Source organism: Solea senegalensis, linkage group LG1 (genome assembly GCF_019176455.1).
Source record: "Solea senegalensis isolate Sse05_10M linkage group LG1, IFAPA_SoseM_1, whole genome shotgun sequence".
NCBI lineage: Eukaryota > Metazoa > Chordata > Actinopteri > Pleuronectiformes > Soleidae > Solea > Solea senegalensis.
Genome location: NC_058021.1, coordinates 27843900 through 27858635, shown reverse-complemented (window position 1 = coordinate 27858635; position 14736 = coordinate 27843900). Strand labels below are relative to the sequence as shown.

The window sequence follows — 14736 nt, the reverse complement described above, 5'->3', positions numbered from 1 at the left end:
GGGGACTTGATTTTTGTCCCCATAATGTGACTGTGTAATCGATTTAGGTCCCCACAACATAAGGGATACCAGGTGTACACACACACACATTTTACACCACTGCAGCAGGACTTAGATGGCAACAGCAGGTGTGTTTTTATAGGAATGCAGCGTCAAAGATTCACAGAGGAGAAAATACAGTGAGTGCAGGTGTTTTCATTCATAAATCGCAGGCGTTCACATCCTGCTGTGTTTGCATGTTGTAATTTTTTCTGTCTCATACTTACCAAAGAGGGGATATACTGTGATATTGCGAAGAGTCGGTGACTTTATTTACAAAATAAAACAACGCTTTGACAGCTTCTTCCTCCACTCTATTTCATCTGTGGACACCTGTGATACTGTGTGTGTGTGTGTGTGTGTGTGTGGGGGCGTTGTAATAATTCTACCATCTAAGTGCTCTATCTTCTTGTTGAGGATTTGAAAAGCATTATTTGTTGCGCTACACTGTTTTAAGATGTCATCTGTATCCTTGTCTTAAAACAGTTACAGTTACATGTTGTCTTTATAACCTCTACATAAATAAGTAGGACAAAAAGAGCAGAAACCTGAAAAAAAAAACAATAAAAACAATAAAATGTGCTGTGTTAATTTTGGAGATTTTCCGTTTCTACGACGACAACGCACGATGGTTCAAAGTCACGATGTCACTGATGTGATTTCAGACGGTTTATCATTTTTTGGGAAAGTCAGTGAAGATAGAAATATCTCAATGTTTCTTTTACATTTCCAAAAAGGATGTGGGTTTTCACCCTTATCTGTTGATTTATTTATCATAATCATTATAAAAATAATAAGACGTGGACCAGGGGAAGAACTTTAAAAATTTCAGTGTGGTTTCAGAATAATAATAATAAAAAAAGAAAACTTTAATATTGCTGTATTTATTTTGTAAAGTGTCTATGTGTGGTTTCTTTCATTTAATATATGACCATTATGACCATATATTCCCAAATCTATTTGGTATAGGACTACAACTAACGTGAATCAGTGAAATTTTTGATGATGTTCTCAAAAATATTCACATTTAAGAAAAATGTACTTAAAAACACTCAAACTGATGAATCGAGTAATTGTATCAGCCTTAATTTAGTAGTATGCCATAGTTCTTCTATTTTGTTGATTAAAGTTTGTTTTTGCAGTGTAGAAATGTTCCTTTTTTGAATCACAGAGCACTGCAATAATCTGTGAAACACTAAGTTAAGTCAACATGCCAAATACTCAAAGATCCACAAGTGCAGTGGAAAGGAAAACACACACCTGCATCACAACAATCCGCCATTTAAATTCAAAGGTTTTCAAGGTTTTTTTTAATGTTCCAGCTATCTATTTATATCTAACTAAATATAAAAAACTCTTCCCATCATGCCATGCTCCAGTCCAAAGCATGCACCATCTTCTAGGTCTGTCATTCAGGAAGTGCTGGGTTGAGGTGAAAGGCAAAAAAGGGCCAAAGAGTCATCAAACGTAAGAAAAGGGACATGCAGCAGAAGAAACTCCTACTTGGATCCGAGCGTGGGATCTGATTGGGGCTCTCTCATGTCCATCTGCCTCGCCGGCATCTCATTGGCTCCGGGGAATCCGACTGGCTTCCTAAGAATTGGTGAGGATTCGAAGGTTGTCCGATTAGCGTTTTTCACGAGACAGACAGTGGCAGCAAGTAGAGAAGACGAGAAACACCTGGTGGATCTGGCTGTGTGTGTGTCGTGTTCGAGGGTCTACTATTAGGTGCTAAACTCAGACATGTGTCAGTGTCCATGCGCACACACACACACACACACACACACACACAAGTGCAGCAGCAGACGAGGACTCGGGCGTCGTCGTCCTGCTCATCTGAGGACTCGACAAAGTTCCTGAGTGAACCAAAACAATCATGATTCACACACACACACACAGACAACACACTGATAATGGACACACTGTGAGCAAACAAGCTGTGTGTGTTTAGGTGGAGCTCTGAATTGAAAGATATGGATGTTGCTTAGATGTAGAAAAGCAAAAAAAAAAACCACTCTACTTTCAACATTATGGTCATTTACTTAGATCTCATCTATCACTTGAAAAAAAACTTCATTCCTACCAAGACCTGACTGTGCTCTTAAAGATCAAACCTCGAGCATCTTAAGTAACTGTGCGTCGTGAGCAGTGAGAAAACACTTAACTGCAAGGGCAAACAGAGGACGGGACAAAAAGATCAGGGCTTTGAAAGTGATATAGTTTGGAAAGTAGAGAAAGAACTCGGCGGCGCAAACCAAAAAAATACAAGAGGTGACTAATGAAACGTCACACAGAGGAAGCAGCAGAGAAACAAACCACCAGCTCGACTGCAAATCTGAACTGAAACAACAGTGTTTAAAAGGTACAGTACTTAGGCTTACTGAAGAGTAAAACGAGACTTTGAACAATCACAGGGCAGAGAGAGACGACTGGGTCTACACACACGGAATATTCGCTTCTCCAGCACAAGCAACAACTGCCTACGCTGAAAAAGAAAGAGTCGGACAATAAACTCATTCAAATGTATTATTGTCAGTAGAGACTTTCAGAGATGGAGACATTTCTTATGAAATGCGAGCGCCTGTCTGTACTCATCTCATCTTATCCCGTGAGTAGAGTCGAGCCAAGCCGAGCCAAATCACAAGGCGCCAAGAGAGTAGTGAACAGAAAAGTGGGTGTGATTGTGTCTATTGCAGCTTTAACTTTGTGATAATTTAATAAACATGATGTTATTGTCTTCCTTGTATGCTTTTTGAGAGTCGCTGTTGTCCTGCTAAATCAATTTGATGCGGCCCGCCACTAAATATCGAGATAGAATCAGCTATTTCTGTATGTTTTTGAAATAATAGATTCATTTTGCACCATAAATACCTTAATATTGTGAAGTACAGTGTTTATGGTTCCAGATCAAAACAAACACAACAAATATAGTCGGGCTGGGAATCAATATGATATTTAAGTTACAATACGATATTGTCACAATATTGCAAAATACCGAGTATTTGCGTAATCATATATTGAAACTGAAATGTTGATTGATTGATTTTTATGCTAATTTTATTTTATATTTAATATTTTATGCTAACAAAAAGGTTCATGTTTATTTATAGCATCAGTTAAAAAATGACATGCTAAACAAAGTCGATACGATATAATATCACCACGACAATATCATTATTGTGATATGATGCTGACTGGCCAGACCATTTGGTTTGAGACCCCTGGGTTATGGCTTTTATAAATAAAATGTATACACTACTAATTTTCAGCAACAAACATTAAAAGAATGTGGAGCTGATCGTGTGTTCTGTTAAAATGGGAGAAGATATAGACCTCAGGAGAAACTGAAAACCTCTTTATGCCCTACAAGCATGACATAAATGTGTAAATAATAGCGCAAACTTGATATCTAGGACACAAGGATGGAGTATTTTTACAAATCAAATTAGAATGAAATCCTATTTTTAGCAGACGCTTTGCAAAGGACAGTGTTTGTTTGTGCTGCAGAGGCAAGTGTGGCTGGAACCATAAGGTCTCAATGACACCGGCTGACACAGGTGGTCTGTCCTCAGTTGGCAGCAGTGTGGGGGTCTGTGAGCTGGAGCAGCAAGGACACACACTCTCAGAACAACAAAGCAACAGCGAGACGGGAAAGGGACGGAGGCGCTGGGACACACGGGTCACCCTGGACCATTGATCACACTCAGTGTCCTGCGAGTCTGGACGTTAAAGCACTGACGCAGGACAACATTTCCCCAGGCCTGTTCGACAAGTCGCTTTAATTGTGTGTGGATCAATTGTGCTGCAGATAGTGAGACAATGAAACGGAGAAAGACAGAGGGCTACTGCATATTGATCCCCTCTCTAATGACCACACCTGCCTCACAATCTCTGTCCTCACACAATAGATATCCATCCACTCGGCGTGTGTTTCTGGTAAACTGATTAAGGAAGCAACTAATGATTATTTTCATAATTAATGAACCCGTCGATTATTTTTTTGGTGCATTAAAAGTCAGGAAAAAGTAGATCTACGTTTCCCAAATCTCGGATTAATGATATTTTAGAATGTCTTGATACAAAACCAGAAAAATATTCACAAAAATCAGAGGACTTGGTTAAGTTATTACAAACTGATTAATGGAAGAAATTGAATACTGATGCTCAGATTATGTTCAAGGTGGTCGACCATACTGACAATAAATAACAACACGCCAAACCACACCTACGTTCATACATGTCTTCACTTAGTTGTGTGGACGTTACACAGAAAAAAATGACAGATTAATGGATTGAACGGAGGAAACACTCAGTCATGGCTGTGAGTGGAATGCACAGGTGAAGGGCAAAGAGAAAACTGAAATAAACACAGAGGAGACCAAAAGTCATGGTTTCATTCTCATCCGCGTAATTTAAAAAAAATAAAATAGATCAGGTGTAGACAACAAACAATAATTTTATAATGATAATACATATTTATCACATTATTAAATAGACGTTCAACATTAAATTATATGAGCTGGTAACTATTTTATTTGGAAATAGTGTGCTTAATTTCCTTCTCTGTCAGAATTATATTGTGTATAAGTACAAATTATGTGATGAAATGTAGTAGAAAGATGTTAGCAAGCCGTGTTGATTAATTCATTCATGTTTGAAGGAGAAGGGGGAGTCTAAATACGTTTTAAACTTCTTCTCACTAACATAAGAAGAAACTAGATGAATGTGAATGATTTGATTTGTACGTCTGCTAGAGAATTGAACATTTGTTCTACTTTATGTTGGAAATAAACAAATTAAACTAAACTAACATCATGAACAGAACAGAACACTTTTGTCCACAGATTTAAAAGTAAAAATCTTCATGTCCAAAAAGCTGGAAACATGTTTGCTAACAATCACAATTTACTGGTGTGCTACCTATAACGAAAAGAATTTCGAATAATTCAACAACTTCACGACTAAATGAATCAATTTCACCATTTTATGGACTAAAAAACCGCCACATAAATTGAGAAAAGCATTCTGTATTTAGCTCTGCTGAGCAAATGTTAGCCTCCTAGCATGCTACACACGATGGTGAAAACGCTTAGCATGTTAGCATGCCGGTGTTAGCGTTCAACTCAAAGGGCCACAGAGTGACAACAAGCTAAATCACCTCAATGATCGATGAGACAAGAGTATTAATTAAAGCTGTTGTGAATTTAATATGTCTGCTGCCTCGCTGATTATCCTATTAATCATTTCACACTTAATGAAAAATAACCTGCATGTTTCATTAGCGGGGCTCGTGTGTCGTGCTTCCTCCAACAACGAGGTCATGTTTTTTGTCTGCTTATGAACAGCATACATGCAAAGCTAAAGGACGGATTTTGATGAAAATTTCTGTGGATGGACTGTAGGTTATGGCCCGGAGGAAGATAATGGATTTAACCTTGCAAGATAAGGGAGTTTTTGGTATTTTTATTCATAACCGTTAAAACATATCAGTATTACTCTGGAACTTACTGTATGCTTCTTCATATAAACTAGTACTAGTATAAAACCTGAGTTCATGAAATCTTATTTAATTATAACATATCTCTTTTACTTTAATATACATGTATTTAGATTTGATACCTCTGTATTTCCATAAAATATGAATTAAGTCAAGTTAGTTGTTCACATAGACTTTCAATTCAGTTGAGAGGGAAACCATGGCGATTGTTGTCACACATGAAGTGCTACTGTATTTAAGCCATGCAGTGTTTGGGTGGACGGATTCGCGGGTGATTCACACTCACTTTCTGGCCCGGTTCTGGACGGACTGCTGCTGCTGCTGCTGCTGTTGCTGCTGCTGCTGCTGCTGGACCTGCTGGGAGGGGGCAGGCCTCTTACGACTGGGCTCCATCACCGGGGAGGGCAGGCCGGGTCGCACTGCTGGGCTCCCTCCATACGGTGGGCCGGGGGGGCCCATGGGTGCTCCCTGGTGGGGCATCCTCGCTCCAGACGGCATGCCAGGACGCTGGGAGGAAATCGAGAAAAAGAGGAGCAGGGGTCACAAATATGTAGAAAACAGTTCTACATATTCTTATTTATAAGAAACAAGCGCTTCTAAAAATACAACAAAAGAAACATCAGATCAGTTGTGACTTTTATGTACTTCACACTGCTGGATTAAAGGCGGAGTCGTTTTTATTTTGTCTGTGTGACAAAACCATGGAGCAGAGCTGCGACTACGTTTGTCGTTGTCAGCTCCGAAACTCAATCACACATAATTCTGCTTTCAAGCTGAAATAGACACGTTTCACTACAACTTGTCATTACGATGTAAAACTGTAAAAGCAAAGCACGTTCATACTAATCCCCTGTGAGTGTTGCTTTCACTGTGTTGATTACGGGGATGCAGTTTTCATTGATAAATGGCAACTTGATTGATGGCCCGAAGGCGAAATCAGTGTTATTCATTTTCCACTGCAACATGACAGTTGAGGGTGGGCTGGAGCCCATTCCCAGTTGATAAAGGGCAAAAAGTTAAGGTACACTCTGGACAAGTCGTCCGTCTCATGGACAACATACAGAAGAAGAAGAACCACTCGCTCTCACGTTCACACCTATGGTCAACTTCAAGTGTCCAATTAAATTAATCTGCATGTTTTGGAAGCTGGAGATCCCACAGAGAATCTTCACGCACACATAGAGAACATGCCAACTCAACACTGAAAGGCAACTGGGATCCAAAACCATTGACCTTCTTGCTGTGAGGAAACAATGCCAGCCACTGTACCACTGTGTGACCTGGTGTGAAAGTTGTCTGTTGCATCTATAAAACAAAATTTCTACGTATGACTGGTAACATTTACAAGTTTATCAGACACTCACTCTTCCATACCAAAATTCCATAGAGAAAATCAGCATTTTTAGCTTGCAGGGACACATTAACTCATTTAGTATATTTGTGTCGCTGAGGTAAATCTGAACAAAGGATTTCAAACACTGAACACTTACTGATGAAGGCAGCAGTGGATCAACAACTCCTGTGTGCTGTGATGTTAAACGGCTGATTTTTTTCTATGGACTTTGGTGCAGGACAGAAAAAGACTGTATAGCATTGAGATAAAGCAACTCACATATTCCTAAGATAATAGATTGTGTGTGTGTGTGTGTGTGTGTGTGTGTGTGTGTGTGTGTGTGTGTGTGTGTGACTCTCTGCTGGCAGCTGGTTCCCAGCGCTTGCTGTCCCACAGCAAAGTCAATGTGTTAACCACTCAACAAAAAAATATGAACTATCCCTTTAAGATCACCAGCAATCCCCACATAGTGCACGTAGAGTCTCTTTGCTACCTGCAATAACCTTTTAGCAATCAAACAACGGCTGCTTTGGTAAACAGGAGTTTGCTTTACACAACTCAGTGACGTCTTTTTACGCGCATTCTGTTTTGCTGAGTGAAATCCAACATGAGGTCTGTCACAGACGGACGGTCACATCACATTAGAGAGCACATAAAATATGCAGCATGTGATTTATGAAGCCTTTCAGCCCCGATTGTGAGAGACAAGAGACGTTTCTGCCAAACCCAGATTCTTTTGACAACATCGACTGTTACCAGAGCAGAGCGGTTGTGTTCCTGTCTCGAACACAAAAAAGTTTAATGGCTGAGAAAAAAAAACCCAAGACAATGCAAACAGTGTCAGAGGTCGCAGTCTCACACTCTCGTCTTGACGTGTGAGAACAACTGGGCAACTCTCACCTGTGCCTGTCACTCCCGTGACAACAGCTGCCGCCCGCCTCATTTCATTTGTCTGAAAACCAGGAGCGCGTTCATGTGATAGACACAGGAATCTTTTCACTTCATTCAGAGAGGGAAAAAGAAGGACCTTCTACGAGTAACCACGCTTCTTAATTAAAATGCCATTACTACGAGGTGGAGGAGGAAAGTGCTTCTACTTAGAGAATAAATACTGTGCTGTAACTAAAAACAACTGTTGGTGTTCTAATCTTATATAACACACTATTACATGGTATTTGTATCCCTGTTATTGTCTATTATTGGAAAACCTAAGGATATACTTATTATATTATTAGTATAACACATGTATTTCTTCCTTTACTGCACCTCCCCAGTCCTGATAGGACAGTAAATTGCTATTTAATGTTATTGTATTACATAGTAAAATAACAACTATTTGTGTCATTGTCATTGTATTTATTGACATAAAACAAATGCTCAGCCATAACCTGCTGAGTATTCTTAAATAATGTTGCATTTAATAAAGTTATAACTTAAGTAACTTGGGCAATCCATGGGGGAAAGAGGGAGAATCTGATGAGCTTTTTACTCCCTACAGATTTGATTCAGCCCTCATTGTTGGCTCATTTAACGTGTTTAAAATGTAATGTCTATCTGCAATTTAGAAAAGAAATATGCTGTGCTAGAGTGCAAGGACAAGTGGATCCAAAAAAATATGAAAATCACTGGTGGTTTCAAACACCATAAATATTTTTGCAAAGAGCAGACATGGTGTCTTGTTGGACTATTTAAACCACAAAATATGGTCGGATTCCATTCTCCATAAACCACCTCTGCATTATTAAGAAGATGAACTATGAAAGGGTTTTATTTGTTTTTCATTCCAACGTTTATAAAACTCTGTTGCTACGTCAGGTACATTCATACCAATGTCTTTTGTTATTAAAAAGAAAAATATATAAAAAGAAAATGCGTCAAACAGCCGGCTAAAGACAGACCGACTAAATGATGGAAAGCAGCTGAAAGCTGCAAATCGAGGGTTGTCTCTCTTCACACTTGCATCACTTAAACCCACCATCTTCACTAATTGTGTCACCTCTAAATGATGATAACTGCACACACACACACACACACACACACTATATGATGGTATTAGAATAGAATTTCAACAAAAAAAAACGCAGAAAGAGCACGTTTATGACAATTTAAATACACAGTGTGTGAATTTGAGCAGCAGCTACTGGTGAAGTCGCATATTACAGCTGAATATTCCTCACCTTCCTCAACCTCACCTTCTCTATCGGCTCTTTTCCACTATGCAGTTCTAGCACGACTCGGCCCGACTCTACTCGTTTATTTTGCTTTTCCATTAGCGAGTACCTGGTGCTTTTTTTAGTACCTGCTCTGACGAGGTTCCAAGCAAGATGAGCTTAAACTAACATGTGATGTCAACAGACTGCTGGACACTGATTAAGTCAGAGAGTGTCGTCACTGGAAGACTCACCAGTCTCACATGAGAGACCCTGTCCACGTTGAGGAGGATCGAACTGTAAAACGATGTGTCTGATACCAAACCAAGTAGAGCGAAGCCAAGCCATAGAAAAAGTGTCACATGTCCATTGCAGGCTACTTTAAAAACATGGTGGTCCAAACACGACTCAGCTTCTGATATATAAATAACACAGGCTCATTTCTGGGCTAATAAAAAAACAAGGTGATTGTACATTTAATAAGAACACACCGGGGACCTTTAAGAAAGTGCAAAAACAACCCAGCGTAACAGAGAGAGATTCAGCAGCTCGGAGCACATTATGACAACATTGGACAGGCGGAGGTGGACGTATCATGTGGCCTTTGAAATGGTGAGCGAGCACAGATCCTGTGATAAGGAGAGCGAGCAGACGTCGCCGTCACTCTGGCTGGGTGTTAACTGGGAGGTGTGGGGGGCTGGGAGGGTCAAAGCAACTGAGACAGGTCTTCAAATGGGAGAGGATTTTAAAACAACATATGGTCCGGACCTCCTGCTCGACTGTTGCCACCGTCTGGCGTCTTAACAGACCCCGTCTTTTTCCTCTAAGCCGGACAACAACATCCAAACAGGACTCAGACGAGACTTCCAGACAGACACTGTTAGATACTGTTACTTAAAAGAGATAAGAGTTACTCAAAGTCATAACTGGATAATGTGTGAGATAAATTCCCCCCACCTAAATCCACACACACACAATGAGTGTTGCTATAATCTGACCTGCTGAACTGACTCCAGCTCTCAGGCCGGAGCTCTGCCAGCCAGCCAGGAACCGAATCTGCCATGTGGATGGATATCTGAGAAGAGTGTTGGCATCTGTGGAGAAGGCTGGAGGGATTTGGAGAGGCCAAACTTAACCCACACTGTACTAAACACGTGAATCTTACAGCGGGGCGGTCACATGAGCGCTAGCCCTCCCAGACTTTAGACTGGCACCATGAAATCTATCAAACCTGAGGATGAGGTTCCATGACTCACTCTTCCAGAGCTCCTTTTCACTATCGATGTATTGATCAGTGGATCGAGTGACATAAACACTGACAAAGTGTCAAATATTATCTTCAAGGGGCATGGTGAGATTACCCTAAATATTCTTGAAACATTCCAGGAAAATGCAGCCAGGAATGCTGAGAATTTCCAACTATTGTTTCCCTGTTTTTTATTCATTTGTTTAGGTTGTTCCTTCAAATACTTTGCCAAATTGTTTTTGGTCACATCAGATGATGGTTCCATTCATTTTCAATGGGAAAAAAAATTGGCAAGATGACCTAAAATATTTAAAAAAGGATAATGGTTGTAGAAGATTTACTGATCAATCTCAACATTTCTGGTCAAAAACTCCTCTCTTAAAGTTCAGATCAGAGGCAGATGAGGGTTCCATTCATTTTCAATGGCCAAAAAATGGCAAAATGAAGTTATATATTTCACAATGTAAAACTAGCAGGGGAGAACATTAATGGTTGTCGGAGATTCCTGATCAATCTGAACATTTTTGGAGAGTGAAATGAGGGCTCCATTCATTTTCAATGGGAGAAAAATGGTATAAAGTATAGGACACATGAATGGCTATAGTAAGGTGCTGAGTACGTCAAACTATTGTTTCTTAATGGGCCCTTTTTTATCCTTATTTGGACATTGATATTTGGAATGCCAAGTCAGCAATTGGTTTCCTGTTTCCACAATCTTTTTGGTCATTAACTTCTCTCATAAAAAAAAAAACAATCTCTATTTTTCCCTACTGTGCTGCTAAATGCTTTTCTGACCAATCAATGACAACATAACAAAAAGTACCAGCACCAGCGACTGTGTCGGTGTTTGCACTGATGCTTTTGTTTAGCGTTGTAAAGGACGTATTGATTGGTTGACTGCAACAATGATTCCTGTGAAAAGGGAGTATTGTATTGTGTGATATGTTGTGTTTTTCTCTTCTCTCTATCATGCTGTAAAGGTTTCTGCCTTGACTATGTGCAGTACAGTCAGAGCCTTGAGATAATGTATGTTGTGATTTTGAGCGCTGCACAGATAAAGTTCCCCGTCATCATCCTCTGATTCGGTTGGTTTTCGTGGTTTTTTTTCTGATGCACTTCTTTACCAATTTAACCCTTTTACACCGAGCGTATCGCAGACGACACGTTTACACTTTGCATTACCGTAATTACTTTTTATGGTTAAAATAAGCAACAACAAAACAAAGTTTTGAATTTGATATTTTTTTTATATACTGAAACTGATATTGGGAATATTAATACTGTTAAGCTCTAGTTAAGTGGAGATTCTATATAAGGCTGTGACATAGGAACATATAGAAATGATACCGCTTGGATCATGCCATTAATCTATTCCTTCAATTAAATTATTAAACAGGACAGATTTACCAGGTATTAACTTCAGTGTTTTCAACAGCAGTTTCTTTCCAGACCAGAAAATCTTGTTCGGGACTATTTTGTCTTTGTTACAACTTTCAATAGCACTGATCCTGGCAAGGTCTGTGGATTATCCAAAGAAACCAAGATAGTGTTTTGGCCGTTTTTCAATGCTGATCAATGCTGAAAGCACACCACAGATGAAACATCCATCGCACTGAATCGGCGGCGGAGAACTGAGACACTTCAGAATCGAAGCATATACAAGCAAAATCTGCACTGCGACTAAAATGATCACACATGAGAGAGAGATTCTAAGTAGATGGCGGCGAAATGAAGCTTTAAATCTACAGTTTGTGTTTCTTTGTATGATTGAATATGGAGTGCTGACACTGACTTCACCAAGGAAAACTGATTTTTTTAACTCACCTTGCATCATCTACACCTATCTTAAAAACCTTAAAAAAGTTTGTAAACTGCTCGCCTCTCCTGCACCAAAGCCAATAGCGGAAATCGGCGATTTTACATCACAGCACACAGGAGCTGCTGATCCACCGCTGCCTCCATCAATAAGTTCAAAATGGTTATTTTGTGACTTTGGTGATTGAAATCCTTCCTTCAGAACTTCCCTCCTCCAGAAACTTACCCATCGAGGCAGCAGTTGACCAGCGGCTCCTGTGTCCCTGTGAGCTAAAATCACTGATTTTCTCTATGGGGTTTGATGTCATACAACCATACTTTAAAAATCAACAACATTCCGAATCCCTTTAATTCATACCTTGCTTAAATGATGAGCTGGATTGGTCTGATTGGGGTAAAACAGCAGCTACAACATATACAATCCATGGTAATTTCCCCTTTTATATGTCCTTTCAATTTATTTTATGTTAAGCGTACCGTTTTTATGTTATATGTCCTGATAACCCAATAAAGATATGCAAAACACACACAAAAACCCAACTATCCCTTTAAGCAAGTGATCCAAAGCAATCCAGATGTGGGCGTAAAGGTGATGTTTGCGCTCAAAGGTCCCATCACCCGCGTACACAAACACACTCTCCCAGTATTCCAGATGACAGAGCTACAGTGTCTTGTAATATGATTTGGCTTATCAGGGTTTCCCATGCGGGGCAGTGGAAGGCTTTTCTCATTACCTTCGGCCCTCATTGACCTCCAAACACACACACACACGCTTAGAGAAGCAGCACAGCAAGATGAGGTCAACGCCAGAGAAAGAGGAAGAGACCTCAGTCCAGAGCATCAGTCCTAGAAACCAGACCTCAGCCAAACAACTCTCCCCCGCGCACAGCACACACACACACCAGGCCGCTTTCAGCCTGGAACACGATGACCTTTGGTAACCACAACAATGTGTGCATGTACGGCATGTGCATGTATTTCTGTCTGTGTAAACGCACCGACATGTGTGTAAGAGTGCGTGTGTGTGCGTGTCTGTCTGACGGCCACGAGGGAAGGAAACGTCATCCCTTGCCACAAGCCTACAAAGTGCGCCAAATCATCGCCATGTCCCAGACTATAAATATTTCTCCATTCTGCAGTATACACACAGCGAGGAACCTGCCACAACTATTAAAACAAGACTTTTCCATCTTAACATATGAAGGGGTGGGGGGGTAAGCAGAGGGAAATATTTGGCTTGAAGCAGCCAAAGCCTCATCAAGGTTAATTGGTCTGTTGAGAGGACACACTCAATTCGACTCATCAATCACCGGCTCCATTGTATCCTTACGTCTCTCCCTCTCTCTCTCTCTCTCTGTGCACAGCGGAGCCGCCGTAATGACCGCTCCTGTCACAGAAACAATAGCTCATCTTGTTTCAGTGTGTAAATCTACCTGGTGCCACTACGCCCCGCCATCAGCGCTGATTAAAACAGAGTTATGTCTGGAGCCAGAGGCTCGGCCAAGCCAAGTTCTGGGATTTTCAGGCATGTTTGGGGATTTGACAAGCGAATGCCATGAAGTGTGTTGGACCCTCTCGACGCTCTTGAGGGATTCTGAAGTGATGCCAGCTTTTTTTTTTTTTTTTTTTTCCAGAAATCAGCACAGAGGTGAAACTCAGTTCAGCAGAAAAGTGGAAACCACAGAATGAAGCTGACGTTCATGACAAAAGAGTTAGAGTCAAGGACATAAGTATGCGGACTTTCACACATTTTCTTTTCTCCTGCAGGCTCCAGCACTTTATCTTTCAAATAATAATAATAATCAACATGGATAATAACTGCCTAACAGTGTCAGCCTCGAGTAGGTTTACATCGAGAGTGAAAGAAACGCGTGGGACGTTCCAAGTTTGGACATAAACAGATACATCAATGCTTTGGAACACAGGTGTCAGGAACTACAGATATTATATGACTGTATAATGTATACTTTTACAGTTTTATCTAACTTATTGAGCCGTTTTATCTTTATTTTCCGAGGTGTTCAGACGACTAAAAAATGACTCTGATACAGGTTTCATTTCCTGGTGTGAGTACAGATATTTTTCATTCATCTTAGTTTCATTATAAAAAAGCCCCCAAATATATTCACATGAAACAACCTGGGGACAGGAAATGATTCTTCACCTGAACACATACTGTAAAGCTTTTTTTGCCTTCTTAATATCGAGGATATGGTCTCGGTGAAGATGGACAAAGGTGAAATTCACTTTAATGAAAAAGCAGAGGTGAAATAATACTGTAGTGTCGGGTTTAACGGGTGTAGAGGTTTGAATTTTTCCATTTTACTGTCTTCCACTGTACAGTTTTACCTTAAAGAGGTTAAGATCTTTTTTTAATGCAAAAAGGTTTAAGGTCATGAACAGATTCGACTCTGGCCTTGACTTTCATGAAAAATACTAATAATATTCATCAATATTTTGACTTAATTGACTTTTGAGGTTTTTTCAATCAAAATCAAGATTTTAAAAAAAATTTAATTTTATATTATTTTGACCTGAAGTGATAGTTTAAGTAATAAAATATACACCTTCTCCAATTTACAGTGTCTTTTTCATGTTTTATGACATTAAAAATGATTCATTTAATGTTCTGCTTACAAAACAAAAAGACATCTGA

General features: G+C 39.9%; 1 protein-coding gene across 8 annotated transcripts in view; it reads right to left on the bottom strand.

Annotated features, from left to right (window-relative positions):
• smarcd3b (SWI/SNF related, matrix associated, actin dependent regulator of chromatin, subfamily d, member 3b) overlaps positions 1–14736 on the bottom strand; it is a 41788-nt gene that overhangs the window by 13278 nt on the left and 13774 nt on the right. For 5 of the 8 annotated variants that reach the window (XM_044039882.1, XM_044039864.1, XM_044039850.1 and 2 more), the window contains exons 2-3: positions 5823–6043; positions 1543–1632 (exon numbers count right to left, since the gene is read on the bottom strand). In XM_044039882.1, coding sequence (XP_043895817.1) covers positions 1543–1632; positions 5823–6043 — 311 coding nt within the window. The remainder of the gene's footprint in view (positions 1–1542; positions 1633–5822; positions 6044–14736) is intronic. The other 3 variants (XM_044039890.1, XM_044039907.1, XM_044039899.1) reach the window with 1 other exon arrangement.